Genomic DNA, 22,942 nt, shown 5'->3' with positions numbered 1-22,942 from the left:
AACAAACAGGTTTCACATGTAGTAGATGAAGTGGTGTGAATAAATTCATGCCCACGACGTGGAAAGGGCGCCTTTCAAAGCTGATCAATGAAAACGATTGTTCGTCCATTTCTAGGATCGTAGTATGTAAGTGCAAATGGTTTCTACGAGGACCCACTGCAATCGCTGTTGACGATTAAGATTCCAGATACCATACCAGTCCGCCTCTGTGGTGTAGTGGTTAGCGTGATTAGCTGCCACCCCCGGAGGTCCGGGTTCGATTCCCGGTTCTGCCACAAAAATTTGAAAAGTGGTACGAGGGCTGGAACGGGGTCCACTCAGCCTCGGGAGGTCAACTGAGTAGAGGTGGGTTCGATTCCCATCTCAGCCATCCTCGAAGTGGTTTTCCGTGGTTTCCCACTTCTCCTCCAGGCGAATGCCGGGATGGTACCTAACTTAAGGCCATGGCCGCTTCCTTCCCTTTTCCTTGTCTATCCCTTCCAATCTTCCCATCCCTCCACAAGGCCCCTGTTCAGCATAGCAGGTGAGGCCGTCTGGGCGAGGTACTGGTCATTCTCCCCAGTTGTATCCCCCGACCAAGAGTCTGAAGCTCCAGTACACTGCCCTTGAGGCGGTAGAGGTGGGATCCCTCGCTGAGTCCGAGGGAAAAGCTGAACCTGGAGGGTAAACAGATGATGATGATGATGATGATGATGATGATACCATACCACCTGGACTACATTTACGAAATAAAAAACATACGCCTCAACCCAGGATCGACCACTCGACCTCCTGCATGCTAACCCAAAACTCTCCCCACTGCACCAACTGTACAGTACGTCTAGCTTCTGCTGACAGAGGTAGTTACCCTACATGTGGTTACAGTGTTGCCAGATTGCTACTCTTCAACGTCATTTTTCTGCCGGATATACTCGCAAGACGAAATTTTGTAAGAAACATTTTTTTATTGTTGGCATGTGAGGAGTCGCGATGCGATGCCCGAGTGCGCGAATTACGCTTCACCCTGTATATATACATGTATATATATATATATATATTTTTTTTTTTTTTTTCATGATTGGCGTTTGAATTAAACATATTCTGAACATACACACTTAGATTCTAAGAATAAAAGGTTGAACCCAAAGTGAAAGGGGTACTCTACAAAACCATATAACAGTAAAGCTCAAGGGGCAGATACACATCTACCAATCACAAAAACCCTTACAAGAATGAATGAATAACATGTTAAAAAACAAAGACCAATTAATGTCTCTTCACAAAGTAGGCTATGAAAACCTGGAAGGTGAAGATATATTATTACAAAGAAATCCCCAAACAAGTTTACAGGGTACTGTCATGGGTATTCTCACTGTTAGGAAATGAAGGGGGTGGACTGAAGGTCCATACATTAATTGTTTGAGATGAAGCAGACTGAAGGTACAGCTTAGTTTTTACTCAAACACAAAAAAAATTAGCACTAAAAGTGAGTATTGATCACACAGTTTAGTTATGTTGTGGAAAAGAGAGGAACCCATACAAGGCAATGTATGAAATGATCATACAAGTGGACTTAAGACCAAGATTAAACAAGTTCACTTGAACTTATCTTTAATCTACACACTAACAGTAGTTGCACAGTTTTTCATAGATCATAAGAGTTCAGCTCCCGAGTATGATACGGAACTGAACAGATTAACCTTGCAACGGAAAAAACAGAGGAAAAGTGCAAAAAACATTCATCCAACAACTCGGTGACCAAAGAATGTAATTTAAGTGAGAGATGCTGAAATTCCTTTGAATACAGTGCCATTTGTATTCACATGATTTACTGACAATAAATCACCCTGTAGCGCTGTGCTATCCCACTGCCTGTGAAAAAAATTTGTCCTTGAGAAAGTTGGTAGAAGGTAGAAAGCACTACCATGAGATGAAAGAACAGTATCTTTTAAATATGAAGAATGGAAAGAACTTTAGATTAGAGTCCATGATTACTTAGCAGTGACTGAGACTCTAGTAAATGGTAAATATTTAGGTTTCAGGAAAAAGTCGTACCTTAACCTGGAGTGGCAGATGGTGTGATGTCTCGATCCTTAGCACACTTAAATATGAACGATGTGCATGATTCGAGAGGTAAAAGGAAAGGTTAATCACACCATAAGGCATAGTTGTTGAACAGGATAGCGTACAATGCATTTCAAAGTACAGCACACGGTGAGGTGAACATAATATAGTTTTGACAGTAGATGCAGGCAGAGATCTCGGAAGTTTGAAATCTTCGGCCGAGTTGGGCGAGTCCGTTATACTACTGGTCAATTCGCTCTACACCAACATCCCTCACACAGATGTACTTAAGGCTTTAGTCCTTCTTGAACACAGGACAACCCAATGCCTTATCCCTTACTTCCTTCCCCACGAGCCTGCTACGCTGGCATAGCAGGGGGAGACGTGATTCTTCCACTTGTTGCATCTCAGGTGGTGGATCGAGAGGTCCTAACCGACTTGACGGTAGACTTGAGCGAAATAAAATGGCTCTCGCGGACCAAACACACAACCCCCTCTGTGGGTGGGGGATGCAGACGAAGAATACACCTACGGTATCCCCTGCCTGTCGCAAGAAGCGATTAAAAGGGACGACCAAGGGATGATTGAATTAGAACCATGAGACTACTTGTAATTAGTACCATCACGCGAGGAACACCATGGGTCGCCTTTACTTGTGGGTAGTACCACTATGTTAGATACACAATAGGTTTGTGATTAGTAGCAACAGAGTGTGAATCTGTATGGGTTTTACAGTACCCATGATTAGTACCACTGTATCTGGAACACCATGGGCTTATGTTGCCTGTGATTAGTACCATTGTGAGAGAGACCATGGGTCTGGGCGTTGCCTGTGATTAGTACCACTATATGAGCGACACCGTGGGTTTGCATTGCCTGTGATTACTACCCACTATGTGAGAAACACCACGGGATAGTAAGAGTCCCTGTGATTAGTACACCTATGAGATGAACACCATGGGTTTGCATTGCCTGCGAGTGGTTCTAATATGACAAACACCATAGGTCTAAGTTACCTGTGCATATTACATTACCTGCGAGTAGTACCACAATGTGTGGAACACAGTGGGCCAGTTGCAGAAACTGTATTTAGACTATGTTTACAATTAAACAATGTCTTAAGTGTGGATGCCGCATTGCAAAGACATTATCACTTCAACACTGTCTGAAACCAATGTTCAACCGGCCATGTTTAAACACTGCTGTAAACACTGTTTAACCTCAGATTTTAGGAGTGAATCACAATCGGAGGTTATGTTCCATGAAACATATGACACAAGGGGCATTCCAGTAATTGTCAACCCAACTACAATTGTTGGCAACCAATATTGTACCAGGAAGGCACAGTATTTTTCTAAGTCTTTAATCATTTAAGAACGGGTCAGCTTTAGCGTCAGAAACAGCTGCACGAAAGAAAGTTGGTCTCCGCTGCTGCATGCAGGCGTGAGAGATAGCAAGAGAGGGGAACAGGCCGAGTGACGTCAGCGCCACATGTTCTGAACTTCCCCTTTGGAAAACTCTAGAAACTCCTCCATAACTTTTGAATGGCTTAAAACACAAAAATGAGAGCTACACCAACGCGAAGCCCATATTTAGAATGTATAATGATCAAAATTTGGGATTAATCCATCCATTAACTTGGAAAATATAGCAGGTAGAAGTTTATCATACGTAACCACTTGTCTGTCGCTTAACACATTGGAACCCACCCCAGCGGGGTATATATAGGTCAACGACTTGAGAGGTATACTCAGTTGAAATACACAACTCAACCATGGGAGAAAGTTATGCTGCTACGTTGCGTTACGCGAAGTAAAAGTGAGTCTAGTAGTAATACTTTGCATTTTGTTGTGAGAGACTGCAATAATTGGAAACTTCAACCGCGTCAAAGTACTAGAAAATTGAGTTTCGTAGTACAAGACTTACCAATTTCTTTAACAAATAGTGAACTCGTGATCTTGAATGTGTACTCAGGTAGAACTTAGAATACAAGTGTTAAATTTGCCAGTTTACAGTGCATTATGGACTTCGCTAGTCCGAAGTATATTTCAACTCTGTCACGATCACATACGGTGATAAGAATATTATGAGAAATGTGCGTGATAAATTAAACTTAAGACTGTTGACAAATTCATGAATTTTGAGTATTCTAATTGAATAATCAGTGATTGAGATTAAATGTGGTCAATTTTCACGTATTTTCGTGAATATTTGAACAGTATCGTTCATTAAGGACATTTTATGTCGATAATAGGAAATGTGAACCCTTGTTACGAGAATTCACACATAAAATCCTCTTAAGCAGTGAATGCTAGAATTCTAGGAACTATTATAGACGTTGTGTTAATTGAATTTACGCATGAATTTCATAGACTGTGACACTCATACTCATGCTAAATTTACTACATGATTTGTGAATATTCTGAACTGTGCCTAGTGTCTAATTCCATGTCATACGAACTGTGTAATTAAAGACTGTGCTTTGGACTTCGTAACTTAAGAAGTGATCACATTTTTATCGTGAACATTTCCACAGAGACCTGACATGTAGTTCAGACTGTGATAAAAGACTGTGCTATTTCGAGTCGCATATTAATTGCTACATGATAAAGTGCAAGTACGAACTATGCTTTCAAACTCGTCTAAATGTAAAATGCAACTCATTACTATTGACAGTGCTACGTCTTGCATTATCGTGCAAATTGAACTTTCCCGTGTGTCTATATTTCTTTCTAATAAACACCGGAAATCTTGGTGAAGTGTCGTAACCTCACATTACTCTAAACATCGTATCCAGCGTGGGACAGGCTACATCGTTGGAGATACGTGGTAACTTCGAGGGATGAGATGTGGTATCTTCGAGGGAGAAGACGTGCTAACATCAAGGGATGGAACGTGGTTCGCTACTGTTGCGCTACTGAATTCGACCTCAGTCTGTTCGCTGTAGGAGTTCCAGTCGCCAAGCTGCGGAGCTGCACTTCAAACCATTCCTATAGCTGAATTCAGGTGATATGTGTATTTTATAATTTTTCTTGGGTGAATAATTGCACTAAAACATTAACTGACTTACTGCCAAGCCACTCAATCATTCTCAATACTGTAGTGTCCGACTCTTTGGCTGAACGATCAGCATACTGGCCTTCGGTTCGGAGGGTCCCGGGTTCGATTCCCGGCCGGGTCGGGGATTTTAACCTTAATTGGTTAATTCCAATGGCCCGGGGGCTGGGTGTATGTGTTGTCTTCATCATCCTTTCATCCTCATCATGATGCGCAGGTCGCCTACAGGCGCGAAATAGAAAGACCTGCACCTGGTGAGCCAAACCCGTAATGGGATATCACGGCACTAAAAGCCATACGACATTTCATTTCAATACTCTAGTACTACGCTTATCAAGTGAAAGTGCCTGGTCCACAAAAATATTTTTGATCATGAGAATTCCAATCCTACTACTTTTTGAAATTGTAGGAAGTCATTTAACAGAACTGTAGGTCATTCTTAATTGAACTTTAGGATTTTCTCTGAAGCAAGTATAACTGGAGATAATTCTTAAATGAACTTTAGGATTTTTTTTTATTTTTTATTTTTTAAGTAAGTGTAACCTGAAGTCATTCCATAATAACTTAGTTGAACTTTAGGGATTTTTTTTTTACAACAAATGTACAAGTTAAAAATGATGCTTCATTTATTTAACTGGACTTTAGAATTTCTGAAGCAAGTGTTTTAAAATCATTAATATTTTATTGGACTGTAGGATTTCTGAAGCAAGTGTGATTTGCAATTATGTTTAATCTATAATGATTTAAACAGAATCTAGGCCTGCACAGAAGTGATTTGGAGGATTTAATTTTTCTTTTGAACTCTAAAATTTTGGTCAATTGACAAAGTGATTTGAATGAAGGTTTATGAAGAAAGTTTTTTTAAATTATTTAATTTGAATCCATGAGTGGAAACTTAGTTGAACTTTAGGGTGTGTTTAATTGAAATCATTGAAAGCTATTATTCATTCTGGACGTTTTGCAAACATCGAGCGGATGTGTAGAAAGACTATATTTTGTTCAATCTTGACAGCGTTTACAGTACCGCAATTTAATTTCAATCTGAGCATGTCAATGGAAGATCTTCTTTTTGAATGAATGAGAAGCAGGATGATTTTCTTCAAATCATTAATAAAACATCAAAAAATTTTATACCATCTATTATTTGCCCTGCAAAGTCTTCCTTCTCTGTACCTGCTCCAGTAAGACTGTACACAACCTGAGATCCTTCCCATGCTCTTGCCCAACAAATTTTTCCTGGTACTATATATTTGATTATATCTCACATAATTTCCCCGGAATTATAGGTCACTTCGACTACATCCATATCAGAATAACTTATCCCGATCGTCAGAGGGGTGTCACATTCATCAACCAGGAGGGATTCACTTATTAATTTTACTGCCAAGTAAACACACATAATTAGTGACACTAAAAGTAGGTTGTGTGTGTGTTGTTTTTTTTTCTTTCTTTGGATAATCATACTGCTAATTCAGGTAATTTTTCAGCAACTATGAGACAGGAAAAGGCAAGTACTGGGAAGGAGGAGCTATGGCCATAATAACAGCCCCAGTATTTGCCCGAAGTAAAAATAGTGAAACTATGGTAAACAATCTTCAGGGCTGCCGATGGTGCGTTTCGAACGTATGATCTCCAGAATATTACAAGTAACAAGCTTTAACAGCTTCATTTTAAGTAATACTAATCCTGTATTTACTGTAATCAAGTATTGCAGAATTTAACCAAGCTTTCTACTAAAATATCAACTTTTGTGCTTTCTTTGGAGGGCAGTATAGAAAGACATAGCTTTATTCAGAAATGAAGCAATTCCATTGCTCATTAAAAACATTTCAAGTGGCTGATGATGTGATGTTGTTGTTGTTGTTGTTGTTGTTGTTTTCACCACAGCTGAAAGATAGACTAAAATTACCAATGTGTTTTCAGCAGGAAATATCCACCAAAGTCACACTCTTCCTCTTACATTTTTGAATTGAAGTCAAGGAACTGTGAACTTCATTAATATCTGTTGGTCAAAATGGATGAATTGTACCCTAATTAGAAATATGTTGCTGGTTATTTTTTATAAAGTTTAAAAATTTGGATGAGTTGAACACTCTTGTGTCGAACCCATTTGCCTTTAAATCTAATCATTTGTGACATAATGTGTAAACCCCAGTGTTTCCGATATATGAATATTATGGAGCACTTAGATCATAGATAATACTCACTCAGCAGGTTAATAAAAATATGATAGATCACAGAGATATCTATGCTTTGAATCTTGGTTAGTGCTTTTGAAATTGTGTTCCTTCTACATAGATCTTACAACTATAGGCTACATGGTTTATGATCAAGTTTTGAGTAAGTCTACCAAAAAACTGCTTTACTTGAGTTATGTCCTCTAGTTTCCATTAAGAAAAAAAAAAAGAAGGAAAAGAAAATTCACAATTTAGAAGTATGTAAACACACATTGCATTAGCTATCGACCGACTAATGTGTCAGTCTATGCAAATAGTTCATTATTAAGTGATCATCAGAAATGGAGGAAAATGAGCTGTTTGGTACTTCTAAACGTCTTTTATCACAAATCTTTGCTGCTTTGTACATGTTTACATTAAATGAACAGGGTTTGTCAGATAACACAAAGAACAAACTTTACTGAAACTAAGTAATACTACAATTGTTCCAGATGCATTGAATGTTAATATGGCTGTATTTAAGTTAAGGTCATTGTTTTTGTGCTGTTTGCAGTGATGCCAGAACAGTGTACTGGTTTTTTTTTCTTCTGTTCATTGTTTTCCATGTGATTAGTCGTAGAACATGTCATCAGAATTTTCCCCAGTTAGAATAAGTTGTTTATGTTGGCTAGGAATGGGAAGAGTGGGTCATTTCCATTAACGAACAATTCAAGTTATTTATCTCATATCTCATACTGTATAATCTTTCATTCTTGTTATTGAATTTATCAAATTTCAAAATCTTCACTAACCTTAGTCTTATTGTTAGAAATTGATACTGCTTTGCCACTTTGAAGTTTGCACTGAATCTGGGAGAAGGCACTATAACATTGTAACATGAGCAAGCGCTTGTGGATCAAGAGGAGCAAATTATTATAATAATATTGTTGAATGTAACTGTTCAGTGGAATCCTCAGTTCTCTGTTTATGGAGGGAGTGCAGGAAAAAGGCATACAATACAGGAAAATGGGAAATCCAGGAACGAATTGAAACCATCAACATTTTGGCTAAACATAACAATAATTAAATACGTACAGTTATAATCTTACAAACACTCCTAAACCAAACCAAACCAGAGCCCTAATGGGCTTTGGTCTACCAAGTGACCACTGCTCAGCCTGAAGGCCTGCAGATTGTGAGATGATGCATGGTCAGTGGGACGGATTCTCTCAGACATTATTCCTGACACTCTACACCAGAGTCACCATCTCGCCATTAGATAGCTCCTCAGTTAATTGTAATCATGTAGGTTGAGTGGACCTAGAACCAGCCCTCATATCCAGGTAAAAATGGCTGACATGGCCAGAAATTGAACAGAAGCCTCCGATTGAGAAGCAGGCAAGCTAGACTGCAGGGCCGGCTTCAAACATTACTATTGCACTATGTGAGGAACACCATGGGTTTGCATTGCCTATGAGTGGCACCGTTATGTGTGAAACACCATAGGGGGTGCATTACCCGTGCAACGTACAATACTTGAGTAGTACCATAATGTGTGGAACACCATGAGTCTACGCTGCTTTTGATTAGTACATCGACATGTAAAATACTATGGTTCTACTTTACTAGCGATAGTACCATTATGAGGGGCCGTTGACCTAGATTTTGGACTTCTTTAGGCAACAAGCATCATAGATTCAGGATTGTGCTTTGGAAGCAGTCCCTTGATCAGTAATACTATTCTTTTAAGAACCGTTGATAATTTAAAATTCATATTCACCCATTCATTCTTCATTATCACGTTTTGAATTCTTGTCAGTGGATGAATTTTGGACTTCTAAATTGTCATTACACTTCATTATTACAAACTATCCACTTCATATCTGTATCAATATGACAATCTAACGATGTAGGAAATATTTATCCACCTAATTGTTACTTTTTTTTTGCCTTTGGCAATTTTATAAAATCATTAATAGTGTTTCGACTGCTGTGTAGTCATCGGCTATATTTACATAAGGTTAGGTGTAAATAAGGTAAAATATGCACAATATGTTCTCGAATTAACCTTGATTATTTCTCATGGGGAAACTTAAAACTACTTGTATATTGGGGGAGGATTGTGGAAGTGACGGGTGGAGAAGAATGCTTAAAAAGTGATTAATAACTTGTTCTTAACTAAAATATTGTTAAATTCTCTTCTTCCAATAAGAAGATAAAAACGTCGTTAAGTGTCCTTTTTAGCTTCTGTTTGGAAGTGCATTTTAAAAACACTCATTAACTTTTCACCAACTAACTACTTAATATGTTATTGAAGTATAATTAAAACATATTCTTAACAAAAATATTAATAAAAACATATGTCAGCTTCCAGTTGAGGAGTTAAAATCTTATTTTTATGTCCCATTCAGGTTTGTACTTCAAGGCTTGTGGAAAAAGCTGATTAACTTGCTTTTGTTATCGGCAAAGGTAGATTCTTAGAATGTCCTTGCATCTCAATGTTGGGAAGTGTTTATGTCCATAGACCATATAGTGGGGCAGCTTGTAACACGATCTGCAACTGGCAGAAAATAGGTGAAAATAATTAAAAACGTTTTATTGAAAGTGTTTCATTTAGAATTATCTCGTAGGCAAAAAAGGAGGGTAGTGTTTTGAAAAATCCTGACTTACCCCTGTCTGGATTCACGCCTTTACTTCCCGCTATCTTGGGTGTGGGTCTGTGTCCTCCGTCCTCGATCTGGTATAGTAGCGATGTGTTGTAGCCTGCTTGCTAGCATGGTTCAGCGGGGAGAAGGGAGACAAGGGCGTGTCATCTGTTGTTGTTTCTCCAGAGGAGGGGGGTGCTAACTGTGACTTACAAACATCATACTTGTTCGTTTTATTTGCTAAGCTCATTTGCTTCCTTTCTAATAATTCCATATATCTAAGTACATGTTCATGTAGAGGGTTTCTTTGTTCGTTCATATTGTTCAAATTCCGATGCTTATTCATTAACTTATCAAGAAGGATGTGAATGTTTTCTAAATTATTCATAAGTCTTCCCTTGTTTATCCTGTTAATAATTTCAAGGTCCTGGTTAATGTTGGTGTATTTATGTCCTGTTTCCTTTGTGTGAGCCCCCATTGCGAGAACCTTCTGTATTTCTCAGCGTTGACATGTTCCTGATATCTTCTTGAAAAATTCCACCCGGACTGTCCAACATACGAAACCCTGCATTGGGAACAAGTCAACTTATAGATTCCTTATATTCCTCTTCTTTGGATTTGTTGACTATGTTATGGTTGAAAAACCTATGTTTAGTGTTAATGTTCGTTGAAAAAGCTACCTTAATGTTGTGTTTCTTAAATAAATTTGTGAGTACGTAAATATTTGGATTATTGCAATGTAAACTTTATATACATTTTGACTTTCTCCGGTTGTTCTACCAAATTTGTCTATTGTTTATATCTGCACTTAGTGATCATTTTATTAATGACTTTGAGACTAAAACCATTGAACAAGGCCTGTTTGCGGATGTATGCAAGCTCCTTTTCCTCTCCTTTTCGGTTAATGGAACTTCGAAGGCTCTGTTAATAAAACTGTAAAACGCAGATTTCTTCTGTGTATCGGGATGCAAAGAATTGTTTTTAATCGTGGTTGGTGTGAAGGTGAGTTTCCTATGTATTCTGAAATAGAAATGGTTTTCTTTCAGAGTTGTTTTGATATCTAGAAAGTTTTAGGAACCCTCTTCTTCCACTGTAAACTTTATATTTGGGTCCAAAGTGTTCAAGTTATTTAGAACATTGACTATTGTTGCATTTCTCATTTATTATAGCATATGTATCATCAACGTAACGTAACCAAAAGTCTAGCCATTTAATGCGACCCTAAGATCAGAGAATGTTCCAAGTTGTCTAGGTATATGTTGGGTAGAATGCATGAGGTGGGGGCTCCCATGGGGAAGCTGTTCTGTTGGATATTTTGTTGTTCAAAGAAAAATACATATGATTAAGCACGAATTTTAGGATAGTCGTAAAATCCTCTATTTCCGGTACACTAATGCATTTATGTTCTAATAAGTTTGTTTTAATGATCTTGATAGTTTCTTCTATGGGGATGTTGGTATACATGCCTTTGATGTCAAAAGAACATGTAACATGAGAAGGTGCTAGTTTGAAATCCTTAATTGCCTTACACTTAGACTTTTTAATCTTCTCTTTGGAAAAAGAGAATTTAACAATATTTTAGCTAAGAACAAGTTATTAATCACTTTTTAAGCATTCTTCACCACCACTCCAACCACCCCCCCCTTCCCCCTCACCACCACCATCCTCCCCCAATATCCAAAAATGTTACGTTTCCCATGAGAAATTATCAAGGCTAATACAAGAACATATATTGTGCATATTTTACCTTATTTACATCTAAACTTATGTAAATAGAGCTGATGATGACTGCAAAGTATTCATAACATGTACTGTACTATTAATTATTTTATGAAATTGCCAAAGGTAAATAAAAGTATTGATTAGGTAGATAAATATTTCTTTGATTGTTAGATTACATTTCATCTCATTTTGTACCATTAAGGACCAATGACCGAAATGTTAGGCCCCTTTAAATAACAAGCATCATCATCATCGTCATCATCACAATAAAGCACATCTAATACAAAAATGCCCAACATGATGGCAAAATCCCTGCCTTTTTTTATCTTCCATTGTAATTTGGTCTCCGATATACTGTTTGTAGCAAGTTTCTGAAAGCTGTGTACCGCTTAAAATAGGCCTACATCAACTTTCAAAGGTTATATGTTGCACTCGAGAATATGGTTTTGAATGTATCAATTCTGAAAAGTTCTAGAATGCGTTGATGTTCAGTTCTGCTCATCACTAATTGTAAGCAAATTGGAAAGAGAAAATAATCATCATAACTGAAGAAATTTCAGTTCATTTATGACTTTGCACAAGCTGGTATGAGTGGGAAATGTTACAAACTTTTAAACACTACACATGTAAAGGACTGTTTTTTATAAGGACATTATAACATAAAAAAGTAAATGTAAAAATCCCAGTCATATATTAGGACCCAAACAGTAATAAGCTATCCCAAGATCTCCCATGGTTTTACATATGTATTGTGCAACATCTGTTCTGCTCTCGAACATAATCATATCCGATCATATTAAAATACCAGATTCTTGTTCAGAAGGAACAATTTTGATTCCTGTCTGAAAGCCCAGTGACTATATAGTGCTGAGAGAAGTGCCGAAAATATGTTTGGTGATACAATGGAAAAAATAAAAAATAAACATCTAACCCTGGACATAATGTAGATGATTTACAAGTACGTACATTTGACGAAACTCGTTCCATCATCAAGTAGAGCTGTCAGAATGAGTTCAGTCTCCTTAAAATTGTTGCACTCGCTATCTGCTTTGTTTCCCGTGATTTCCCTAAATAATGCCAGCCGAATGCGATACAAGTTCGTCACCAATCACTTTCCCAGTACAGTACCTGCTCTAATTACTGCAATAACGGGACGTTAACGCCAAGGTCCATAGGTATGTCATAGGTGTCCTTTAGTGAGGTGAAGAATTTAGCATTGATTGGACTGACATTTCTGTATGGTTGATGCAGGAAAGTTTTAAAATATGATTTAATTAGGATGCTCGTGGTACCACCATATTTGAATAATTTGAGAAAACTTAGTTTCTGAGAACATATAATAGAGGTTCCACTGTACTACAGTATAGAGTTGCTTGATATGATTTTTGTATAAATCATTTACCTGTCTTTCAAAAATTATGCTTTACCTGCAAGTTCTAAACATTTCTGCTGTTTGGCTCAGTGCATTTCCCAGCTCTGTGTTGAATGTAAGACCGGCTTAAGGGTCTTAAGTAACATGCTTTCATTGCTCACAACTTGGTAGGTAGGCAGATTAAGATCCCACTTTCAGGCATCTTAAAAGGAGGCTGTCTGCAATGTCCCACTTAAGCTCACAATGAATGTCAAGTTATGTCACATGATCCTGAGTATCTTCTTCCCATTACTAGCCAAAGTTTGTTACCAATATGCTTATCACTTCTACCAACGTTATCAGGCTACATACAGTATATTGTATACAGGTCTTTTGACCATATGTCTTGAGTCCCATACATGAAGCAGCAGCTTCCACAGTGTTGAACAGTTTTTGCACAGTTTTTATGTTTGAGCTCTCTAAAAATTCCAGTGTGTTCTGAATGTAATATCTTCATGTTTATTTCTCAGTTATGCACCCTCTCCCTGGTATAAAGGGCTTTCTGTTCAAACTGATTCTGCTTGCTAAAAAAAATTATTTTTGTTGAATGAAAGTTTCTTCCTCTTGCAGTGGGTTACGACCTAGGAGGAGTCTTAACAAGTAGTAAAAAGGAGTTGGACCATCCGAATAAGAAGGCTATTCAGCTGAAGGAGTTGCATTGGTAACTGTTCTTGTTATTTAAAAAGGCATGGTAGTTCAAAGATGTATAATTGTAATTGAAAGTAACAAACAAGAGGTAAATCAAGTCATATATAGAAAGATTACTTTTCTTCATATTCCTGTCTTTCTATATAAAATAGGTATATTATAATTTCTTTTTTTACCAGAAAATGTTTTTATTAGCAGAATGTTTAATTTTATTCTGCCTCCTAAAAATATTTTAATTTAAAGTCTTCTTGCTGGCCCTAATAAACAGATTTTGTGTGTTGTTGGGTAGCATATGTCACATTCACCAAACTTAAGTGAAAGCATATAAACATTTATTCTTATATCATGGTTAAAAATAATAGAATAAAATTGTATTAAAACCGTATCAGAATCCTGGACAGGTCAAAAATTAATTTTGGTATGAAATGAATTTATATGTGAAGCCGGAATTACACCTATCGAGGAGTGGGCCGAGACAGTGCATTCAGCCGAGTGCTTGGCTAATGTGTTAAGCACAGTCAGTACTCAGCCTAGTAGCAAGCGAATGATTAGGGCAAGACAGTGGATAGAATCGTGCCCCAACTGCTCGGCCGAATAAGTACTCCCACCTTCTCACTCACCTGGGCACTTCACTCTATGTAATCAATAAAGTCAATTGTGTTAGGAGTGTTCTAGTGTTGTCTGGCACTCATTGATTCAATTTCTTCAATAACAATGGCTAAATGGAATAGTGAAACAGCTTTAAAATTACAACGCGCTAAAGAAATATTGTAGAAAGCAATAGCCAGCTCCTGTTGCAAGAAAACAAAGTAACCTGTAATTTCACTTTTGCTCTATTAGCATTTCGCAAAACAGTGTCTGCTTTTTTTTTTTTTTTCATTTTAGGAGTTATTGTTTCAAGCAAAAAGTCAAACTGATGTAACCCCAATCTTATAAAAGAACTATATTCTTCGAGATCTTCAGTTTTAAATTCCCTTCAGAGGGTAGCAGTTCCTCCATTATTATCTCTTCTTAATAGCCAGGGTCTTGTCCATAATTGTTTCCTATTATTGCTAATTTCATCTTGGATTTCCTTTGTTATGGCAAGTATGATCAAATTGAAATAGTGTTTAAAAACTCTCTTAATTTTTCTCATTTTCCTCCTTCACAGAACCATTGTACTGTACCCTGCAAATATTTCTATGCATTGATTCTATCTTCGTGTGATCACATCTACTCCTCATTAAGTTACTCGGCCGAGTAAGAAAGTGAATAATTTGGCCCAGTTCTCGGAAGGTGTAATTCTGGCTTGATTTTAGATTTTCTGTGTAAACCTCCGGACACTCCTTAGCTCAGATAGGAAGTTCTACTGTAATTAAAGTGGAAAATTGTCCCTCTCATGGTAATAAAATAATATTTGGATGAGCATTTGTGTTCACCCAAACTGGTTGCATTACATTTGTATTGCAAATACTATGTGATCACTTTCGGAAGGATTTGATCACGCATGTGCTAGGGGAAGCTGCACGGTCCCCATTCGTCTTGCCTATCCCTTCTTCTTCATCTTCTTCTTCTTCTTCTTCTTGGGAATGGTTCAGATTATCCAGTGCTGGCTTTCTGAGCCCGACGTGGTGGGTTCAATCCGGGCTCAGTCCAATGGTACTGGAAGTTGATCAAAATTGGGAGACATGCCAGGCAATATTACATCATTGTCAGGCCTAAAGAGAACATGACCTTGAGACCTTGAAAGGCACATAGAGTTGGCCTGTTGTGTGCTTATCAGACTTTATTTCATTAGATTGAGTACTTACCTTCCATGGGCCAGTTTCATTAAAATTTGCTGACTTCACTTTCAAACAAAGTTATTGTCTATCAGCGTTCTATAACTAGATCATGTGAACTTGATTTAGTGCTGACCTAAGATCACAGAAAGACATTTGACAACAGTGCCAAACAGGAGGTAAATGTGAGTGGGGAAAGAATAATTATATTGCATAGAATGCCTGTCCTCAATATTCTTTGATTTTCATATATGTCAGTTGTGTATTGCTGCATAAACAATAATGGATGGTGAAAAGAAAAGATTGCATACAGTAAATTTTAAAAAGGAAGAGAGAGATGTTAATCTTCTCAAACATCAAACAATAATTGAGAATAAGGAAATCAATTGCATGTGAATTAGTTGATGTCATAAAACATCCATTCACAAGTAATTATTGAGGTCAGTTATGTGGAAGATGCAACTGCAGTTTCAGACTGCAATTTGAGAATAATGTACATGACCTATGAGAAGAGTGAAGAAGCAGGAAACTTTTAGGAGGTTCAAGTGTACATTTCCGAGCCTCATCCATTAAGATCTCAGCCTGAAAAAGAAAAGGATACATTAGGGAATTAGTTTACAAGACTAGATTGGAGTATGCGAGAAGAGAACATGATATAAAATAGAAAATTCTGAATTTGGAACTAGAAATCAAAATGACAGCAACTCAAAAATTATAAAATAGTTACCTTGTGAAGTAATAACATTTTACCTGAATATGTTATTAAGTACTGCAGTTCTCTGTGCTGCTTCTTCTCTTCTTCCATCTGATTCTGAACAGGTACAAGTAATTCCTTCTTTCCCTGCAGATAGCCCAGTCAACTTAAGGAATCAATCGTCCAAAAGAGCACTGACGTAGTCTGCTTATGGGCCTATTATACCCCTAGGTATATTAATTCTTTCTTCATCCATTGTAGGGGTTGGTAGGTAGTAACAGTGATAATATGCTCAAGACTATGCTTGGAGGAATTTATGTTGCTTCATATTGGACATGAATTCTAGAATTCATAAAAATATTATGATCATGTGCCGATCCTGGCCCTTTGAAAGTGAAGTTTAGAGTTTGAGCTTGGACATTTTGGAAACAAACCAACAATAGTGATTTCTGTAAAGCTCAGTATTACACCCTCCAGGTGATATAATTGGGATGTATGTGCAATCTGTTGCACCTGGAACGCCTGGGAAGTTACAGATATCGTAAAAGCCTTGCTGTACCCATCTAATTTCCCCTTCCTGAACTAACGTCTTAGAACTGCCCTCCTTGTAACTTTTTATATCGTTCAACTTGTGGTTCCTTTATTCACATAAAATATATCTCCCGTCGCCATTTGGAAGCTCCTACTGGACCGAGTGGCTCAGGCGGTTGAGGCGCTGGTCTTCTGATCCCAACGTGGCAGGTTCGATCCTGGCTCAGTCCGGTGGTATTTGAAGGTGCTCAAATACATCAGCTTCGTGTCGGTAGATTTACCGGCACATAAAAGAACTCCTGCGGGATGAAATTCTGGCACCTCGGCGTCTCCGAAAACCGTAAATGTAGGTAGTGGGACGTAAAGCAAATATCATTATTGGAAGCTCCTAGTTGCATAGAAACTCGGCGAGAAGAATTATAAACATTGGGTTCAGCACACAATTCATTTTAGTTTATTTTCTTACCTGCGGACGGAGCCTTTGTTCTAGTTCTGCTATTACAGGTTTCGATAATCAAAATCTCATTTTAAATTCTCTATCATTAAGTTCAATTAGGGGATTCGTTCTGTGTTGAAATATTCAAGGAGCCTGCGAAATTCTAAGTCTTCATTTTCAGATGAAATAGCCTTCAAAAATCGCTATGTAAATTATTTTAGCTTAGAACTTTGGCCAGTAAGGTTCTGTCATCTATGTTTCAGTATTGTGCGATAGTTAACAAGGAATTTTCTCTCTTCATAATGTATGTGCTGCGGGTCAGTATTTCTCCAAAAATATTATCACATAGCGGTTTTCACAGACACAACGTCAATATCAGAATAATTTGAAATCTGATAATACTTCAACATGTAAACCCTAAGAGAGCAAATGCATATTTTGTGCTCTTCACTTTTACAATAATACATGAGCAAATAGTTGGTAAAACAGTTCTTTACATATAATAACAAATATCACCACTCATCATTTTACTCTTTACTCTTCTTTATTTTGAAGTTAAACACACGTAATTATGTATGGGGCAGTATCTGCAATTTTGTTCTAATTTTCTTTAGGTTGGCTCTATGGCGTTATGTGCTCATGAGCCGCTAGATGGCACAGTTGTGTACGTCTGTGGTAGGTTTCAGCATTATCAGATCAGTACAGCCTGCGCTGTTGAGACGTAAAGATGGCTGCACCACTCTCTGTATGCACCAAAGAAGAACAGTGTTCCGTAATCAGTTTTTTGTGGTCTGAGGGTGTACCAGGAGCGGAAATTCATAGAAGACTTTAAGCACAATACAGGGACACTGTTTTGCTACAGTGGGTGCATCCATTCCATGCTCTGACATTTGCTCTCTGGTTCGAAGTGAGGAACCCATATTTCATCTCCAGTGATGATCTGTTTCAAAAACATTTCATCTTCATTAGCAAGACGGTCCAGTAGATGCTGACGGCTTCTCACATGATTGCGCTTCTGCTCTTCATTAAGTTGTTTTGGAACACGTTTCAAACAGACTTTGTAGAAGTTAAGCCTTATGCATGATTTCATATACAGAACCATGGCTAATGTGCATATGGTTTGCCACGTCATAAACAGTCCCTCATCTGTTATTCAGAATTATATCATGCACTTGTTCAATATTGGCGTCAGTTACGGCTACAGATGGATGTTACGTTATAAATCTCATTGTAAACCATATTGGATATAGATTATAATAGTTGTAAATAAAAAACAATATAAACCAACTTTCCAATACTTGTCAATCCTTGTATTTAGGATACAATCACTACAACAGGTGTTATAAGTTGGAACATGTTTCGCTCAACTGTCGTAAGCATCTTCATCCATAATAAACTTAACCGAAAGTTTGATCAGGGCTCCGAACCTAGTGACTTAAAGTATAATAGTTCTCTAAGAACTAATGTTCTCATTAGTGACAATCAATAACCATATCATTAGTGTGTAAGCTTCTGGCAATTTCACATAATTAAGATAACCTCCGTCAATATGAATGTAGTGTTAAAATATGATTACATAAGCTGATAAAGTAAATAATCATATTAGATTTTACATTGCTATCAGTCAGTCACTAAAAAACTTTTACAATACTTCTATAAGTCATTTTTATTTTTCATTGAATGAAGTATAAAGTAAAATTAAAATAGTCACAAGTTAAATCTCATTCTATTGCATAGAAAATGAGTCAGGTACGAAAAATCACTTAATAGTTAGTTGACTAGTGGAATAGTTCACATCATAGAATTAATCACGCCCGAAATTGCATATGTGTGTACAGGCAAGTATCCAAATTTCATTTAATAATAAGTTAAAACCAAAATAGGTGTTCTCTTGTTTCTGTTGGGAGTTCAACAAAGTCTTAGATGGAGAATAAAACGCAATGAGCGTGTTTTGAAGTCTGAAAATATAAAAGAGAAAAGATGTACGTCAGTTCTAGAAAAATTAAAGTATCTATTGAAGTGAGAGTGTAAGACTGCTTACCCCTTATTTTGGAAGAGAGGCGACTAGTCACCTTAGCCGCTCGAGGAGGTCTAGTTATCGTCGGCCTGCTACTACGTGTGTAGTTTGCTAGCACGGGCAGAGTGCAAGCCGGGAGGAGAGGTGTAGGCGTGACCTTGAGAGCGCTAGAAGTTGACGGCGAAGTTGTGCCATAAGAAGTAAATAAGGCGGAAGCTGCTGATAAGACCGGAGGGATTTTGAAAGGTTTGTAATTGAAAATTCTCATGTAATTATTATGATTTATATCAAAATTAATTAGTAACTTAGGGACTTGCTCATTTAACGGACTATTGTTCTTGGAAACATCATTCAAATTATTATTATTATTATTATTATTATTATTATTATTATTATTATTATTAAAGTGTTGATCCAAAAAATGTAGGCATTTTCGAATTTGGTTATTAAGTTGCTTTAATTTACATATTTAATAATGTGAAGGTCCTGATCAGTTGTAGTAAAATTGTGGCCAGAATCCCTCATGATTGCCCATAGCAGAGTATTTTTTCTGCTTTGAGGCATTATAATGTTCCATGTATCCAGTTCTAAAGCTACGGCCAGTTCGCCCGATATAAGAAAATTCACACTGGGTGCACTTAAGCCTTTATATACCAGAATTCTAAAACTTGTCCTGAGAAGCATTTACAGAATTGGAATTAAAAAATGTATTTTGAAGAGTGTTGCGTGAATGGTAAGCGATTCTGATATTATGCTTCTTTAACGGGTTAGTAATGCTGTATATAGCTGGATTAGTGGAGGTGAAGGTGGCAGTTTTTTCTCTTTTGGGCTATCAAAACTTAAATTTGTAGCATTTTTCGATTTTATTTTACCAATGACCTTATTGATTATATCTGGTTTAAAGCCGTTAAGTTTTGCAAGTTCTTTTACGTAATCAAATTCTTTTTTCTGATTAGGAGATAATGGAACATTTAATGCTCGATAAATTAAAGTGTAGAAATTTGCATGTTTTTGAAAGTGAGGATGTAAGGACTCATTCTTTATTGTTAAAGGAGCAGTGGAGGGCTTTCTGTAAATTTGAAAAATAAAATTATCATTGTTTAGATCCAAGAAATTCTAAGACCTGTTGATCTCGTATTCCTTAATGAACGTGATATTGCTGTTGCACCCTACTCGGGTCCGAACGGGTCGCAAATAACTCCCGACAGCTCGATGTAATCCCAGGGTATATCGTTCAATCAGAAAAATCTTAAAATTTTTCATATGGTTTCGCTTTACGTGGGATCAGAAAGAAAATGGTTCAGCAATACGCAATAGTATTCGAACGATTGGCTTCATCCAATGCTTATGTTAAAACTTCACCACTGTCCGCATTCATATATACGCAATCTACCAGTGAATCAACTTACAAACTAAGATTAAGAATTAAATTTCACTAAAATTAAACACTCACTGAATTATATAAAAGAAATAAGGAACCACATTTATTTAACTAGAGAAATGCCCTAAAGAAATGAGAACTGTTTTGGGAATGAGCTACAATTATCACTACATGGAATAAGTTTTTCAAAAATCGTAAGTTAAAGTCAGCGCTGGCTTATTAAAAACAAAGATATAGCGTTACATAACTTGAATTGTTTCCAAAATGAAATCAAAATCTGAATTACTGTCCATAACTATTCTTGAGACATTATATGTATCACTGGTATACGTTCTCCAGCTGCAATCATTAAATCATTATGAAAATTCTAAGTTTCTTCTCAAAATTACATCACCACTAAACAATAAAATCTGAACTCAAACGGATTTCATTTCAGAAAATTAATCAGTAACTATTGACGTGCTAAGGCTTTACACCCCTAATGCCTGCTAAGTCCAGCTCCTAATCTATCATCTTCGTATTTAGTAACCTTTCATAAAATTCTAATTCAACTATTCAATGTTTTAAAATAATTAATCTTCCTATTCTATCCACATAATTCTTAATTCATATATCTCTGGCTCAATATGCATTTATACGTCGTATTCTAATCAAAATCGTACTGTGCAAGTTATTTAATTCGTATCTGCAGTGTGAATATCTCAATACTATGCTTCGCGTCTACTTAACTATATATGTATAATATGTCATTTATCTCGCATTTCATACGTTTCGAGAATGTGCCACAGAACTCTCATACCTCCATCATAACAGCTGTCTTGACATTACATCACCTTCTAAATCTCAGCTAAATATGAATACTCACAATCCGTACCTTATATCTGGTCAATCCCGCGGTGTACTTCCTCTTAATTATTCGCATTGTTTCATTAGATCCATACCTTCCACATATAACGTTTATCTACCTCCTATATATACCTTGTAATTACCACAAAACGCAATATAATACTTCATATCACTTCATATAACTTCTTATTACCTTGTCCGACGATCAATTATTATCTCAACTACTCAATGTTAACTCTTACTTCACATAATCTTCAACACACACCTTGCAATTACTGATATATAGCTGTCTTAAATACGTCAATACATGTTTCCCATATTCAATTCCTTTCAATAAAATCACGATGCATAACCTTACATATGTTACTAGTGCTACTAATAATAATATCGCTCTTCAAGGAGTACTTAATTTCAATCATTCTCTTCTGACGCGCAGTCCATCTGTGTCGTAATCTTTAGATACATACATCGCTAGATTTATCGATATCCTTCCCCTAATGACAATTCTTTGTGATCTGCTGTTATGTTGTGTCATTCCTAATCATATTCTCGACTACTTCATTGAATTATTTGCTCAAACGCGGTGATCCAAGCGCGAGATATACATATAATTCCACACTGCCTTCATATAGCAATAATATCTTAAATATCACACACTTCACTGCATATTATTACTTGCACACTTAAATATTATCATTTCTAACATATATTCAATTCCACTGCATATGCCAAAAATAATATTGATTAAGAATTATGATACTAATTGTAAGCACTTAGCTCGTCTCTTGTTACTCCGACGTCAGTTGTTCTCCTTCGGCCCGTCACATGGCTAGTTTTGCGGTCTGGATTTGAGGTTGGGCTGGACTCCTCCTCCCATTCAGAACTGGTCTAGGTAGGCAATATCCATCTCTCATCTCGGGTAGGTCATTTGTCCGGATGATGCCTCTCTCCAGGTCGGTCCATCTTGAATGCTTAGCAGTTCATCATCTTCTTCGTAAGGCTGCCAACAAAGTTAAACATTTCCGAAGAGTACATAGTCATTCTAAAATTCTTATCAGAATAATATTTCTCTCAGATTATTCTTCTTAACCTTCTTCTGCGTTATATTTGGCTAACTCTTTATAATTAATCTTTAGATTCAGCTTAATTTTTCTTCAGAATTATTTTCTTTTTCTTTTGCAGTTCATACAATTCTTCCCTACAATATTGTTGATCTTGCGCCTCGGGTTCCCAATAAGTGTATTTGATTTAAGCTCCGCTTATCTGGACGTATTTTATCTATTCACAGTGTTTCTATGGGTTGATTATCCAGTTTTCTTCTTAATCAGTCTAGTTTTTCTTTGATTTTCCGCTGAAATCTAGTCAAACTTCGTCCTTTTAACGATCGCAATCCACGTTTTGTCTTTGCGAGTTCAATTTTTCGAGTGTATTTTTATAATAATCTCTTCTATTCTATTTTTTTTTTATTTTTTTTAACAATCTACTTGACCTTTCGCTGTTCTGCACCGCCTTTGGAATACATTCGTTCCCAGTTAGACATGGCCTCCTATTATATCTCGATATCATGACTTCATTGTGTATTCTTTTTAGCTTGA

At 36.9% G+C, this 22,942-nt stretch overlaps 1 protein-coding gene across 2 annotated transcripts in view; it reads left to right on the top strand.

Moving 5' to 3' along the window:
* The window catches only part of LOC136864231 (protein SCAI), a 286,500-nt gene that overhangs the window by 155,619 nt on the left and 107,939 nt on the right, over positions 1–22,942 (top strand). For both annotated transcript variants that reach the window (XM_067140962.2, XM_067140961.2), the window contains one exon: positions 13,605–13,695. In XM_067140962.2, coding sequence (XP_066997063.1) covers positions 13,605–13,695 — 91 coding nt within the window. The remainder of the gene's footprint in view (positions 1–13,604; positions 13,696–22,942) is intronic.

This window comes from Anabrus simplex, chromosome 2 (genome assembly GCF_040414725.1).
Source record: "Anabrus simplex isolate iqAnaSimp1 chromosome 2, ASM4041472v1, whole genome shotgun sequence".
Lineage (NCBI taxonomy): Eukaryota > Metazoa > Arthropoda > Insecta > Orthoptera > Tettigoniidae > Anabrus > Anabrus simplex.
This window is presented reverse-complemented; position numbering and strand designations above follow the sequence as displayed.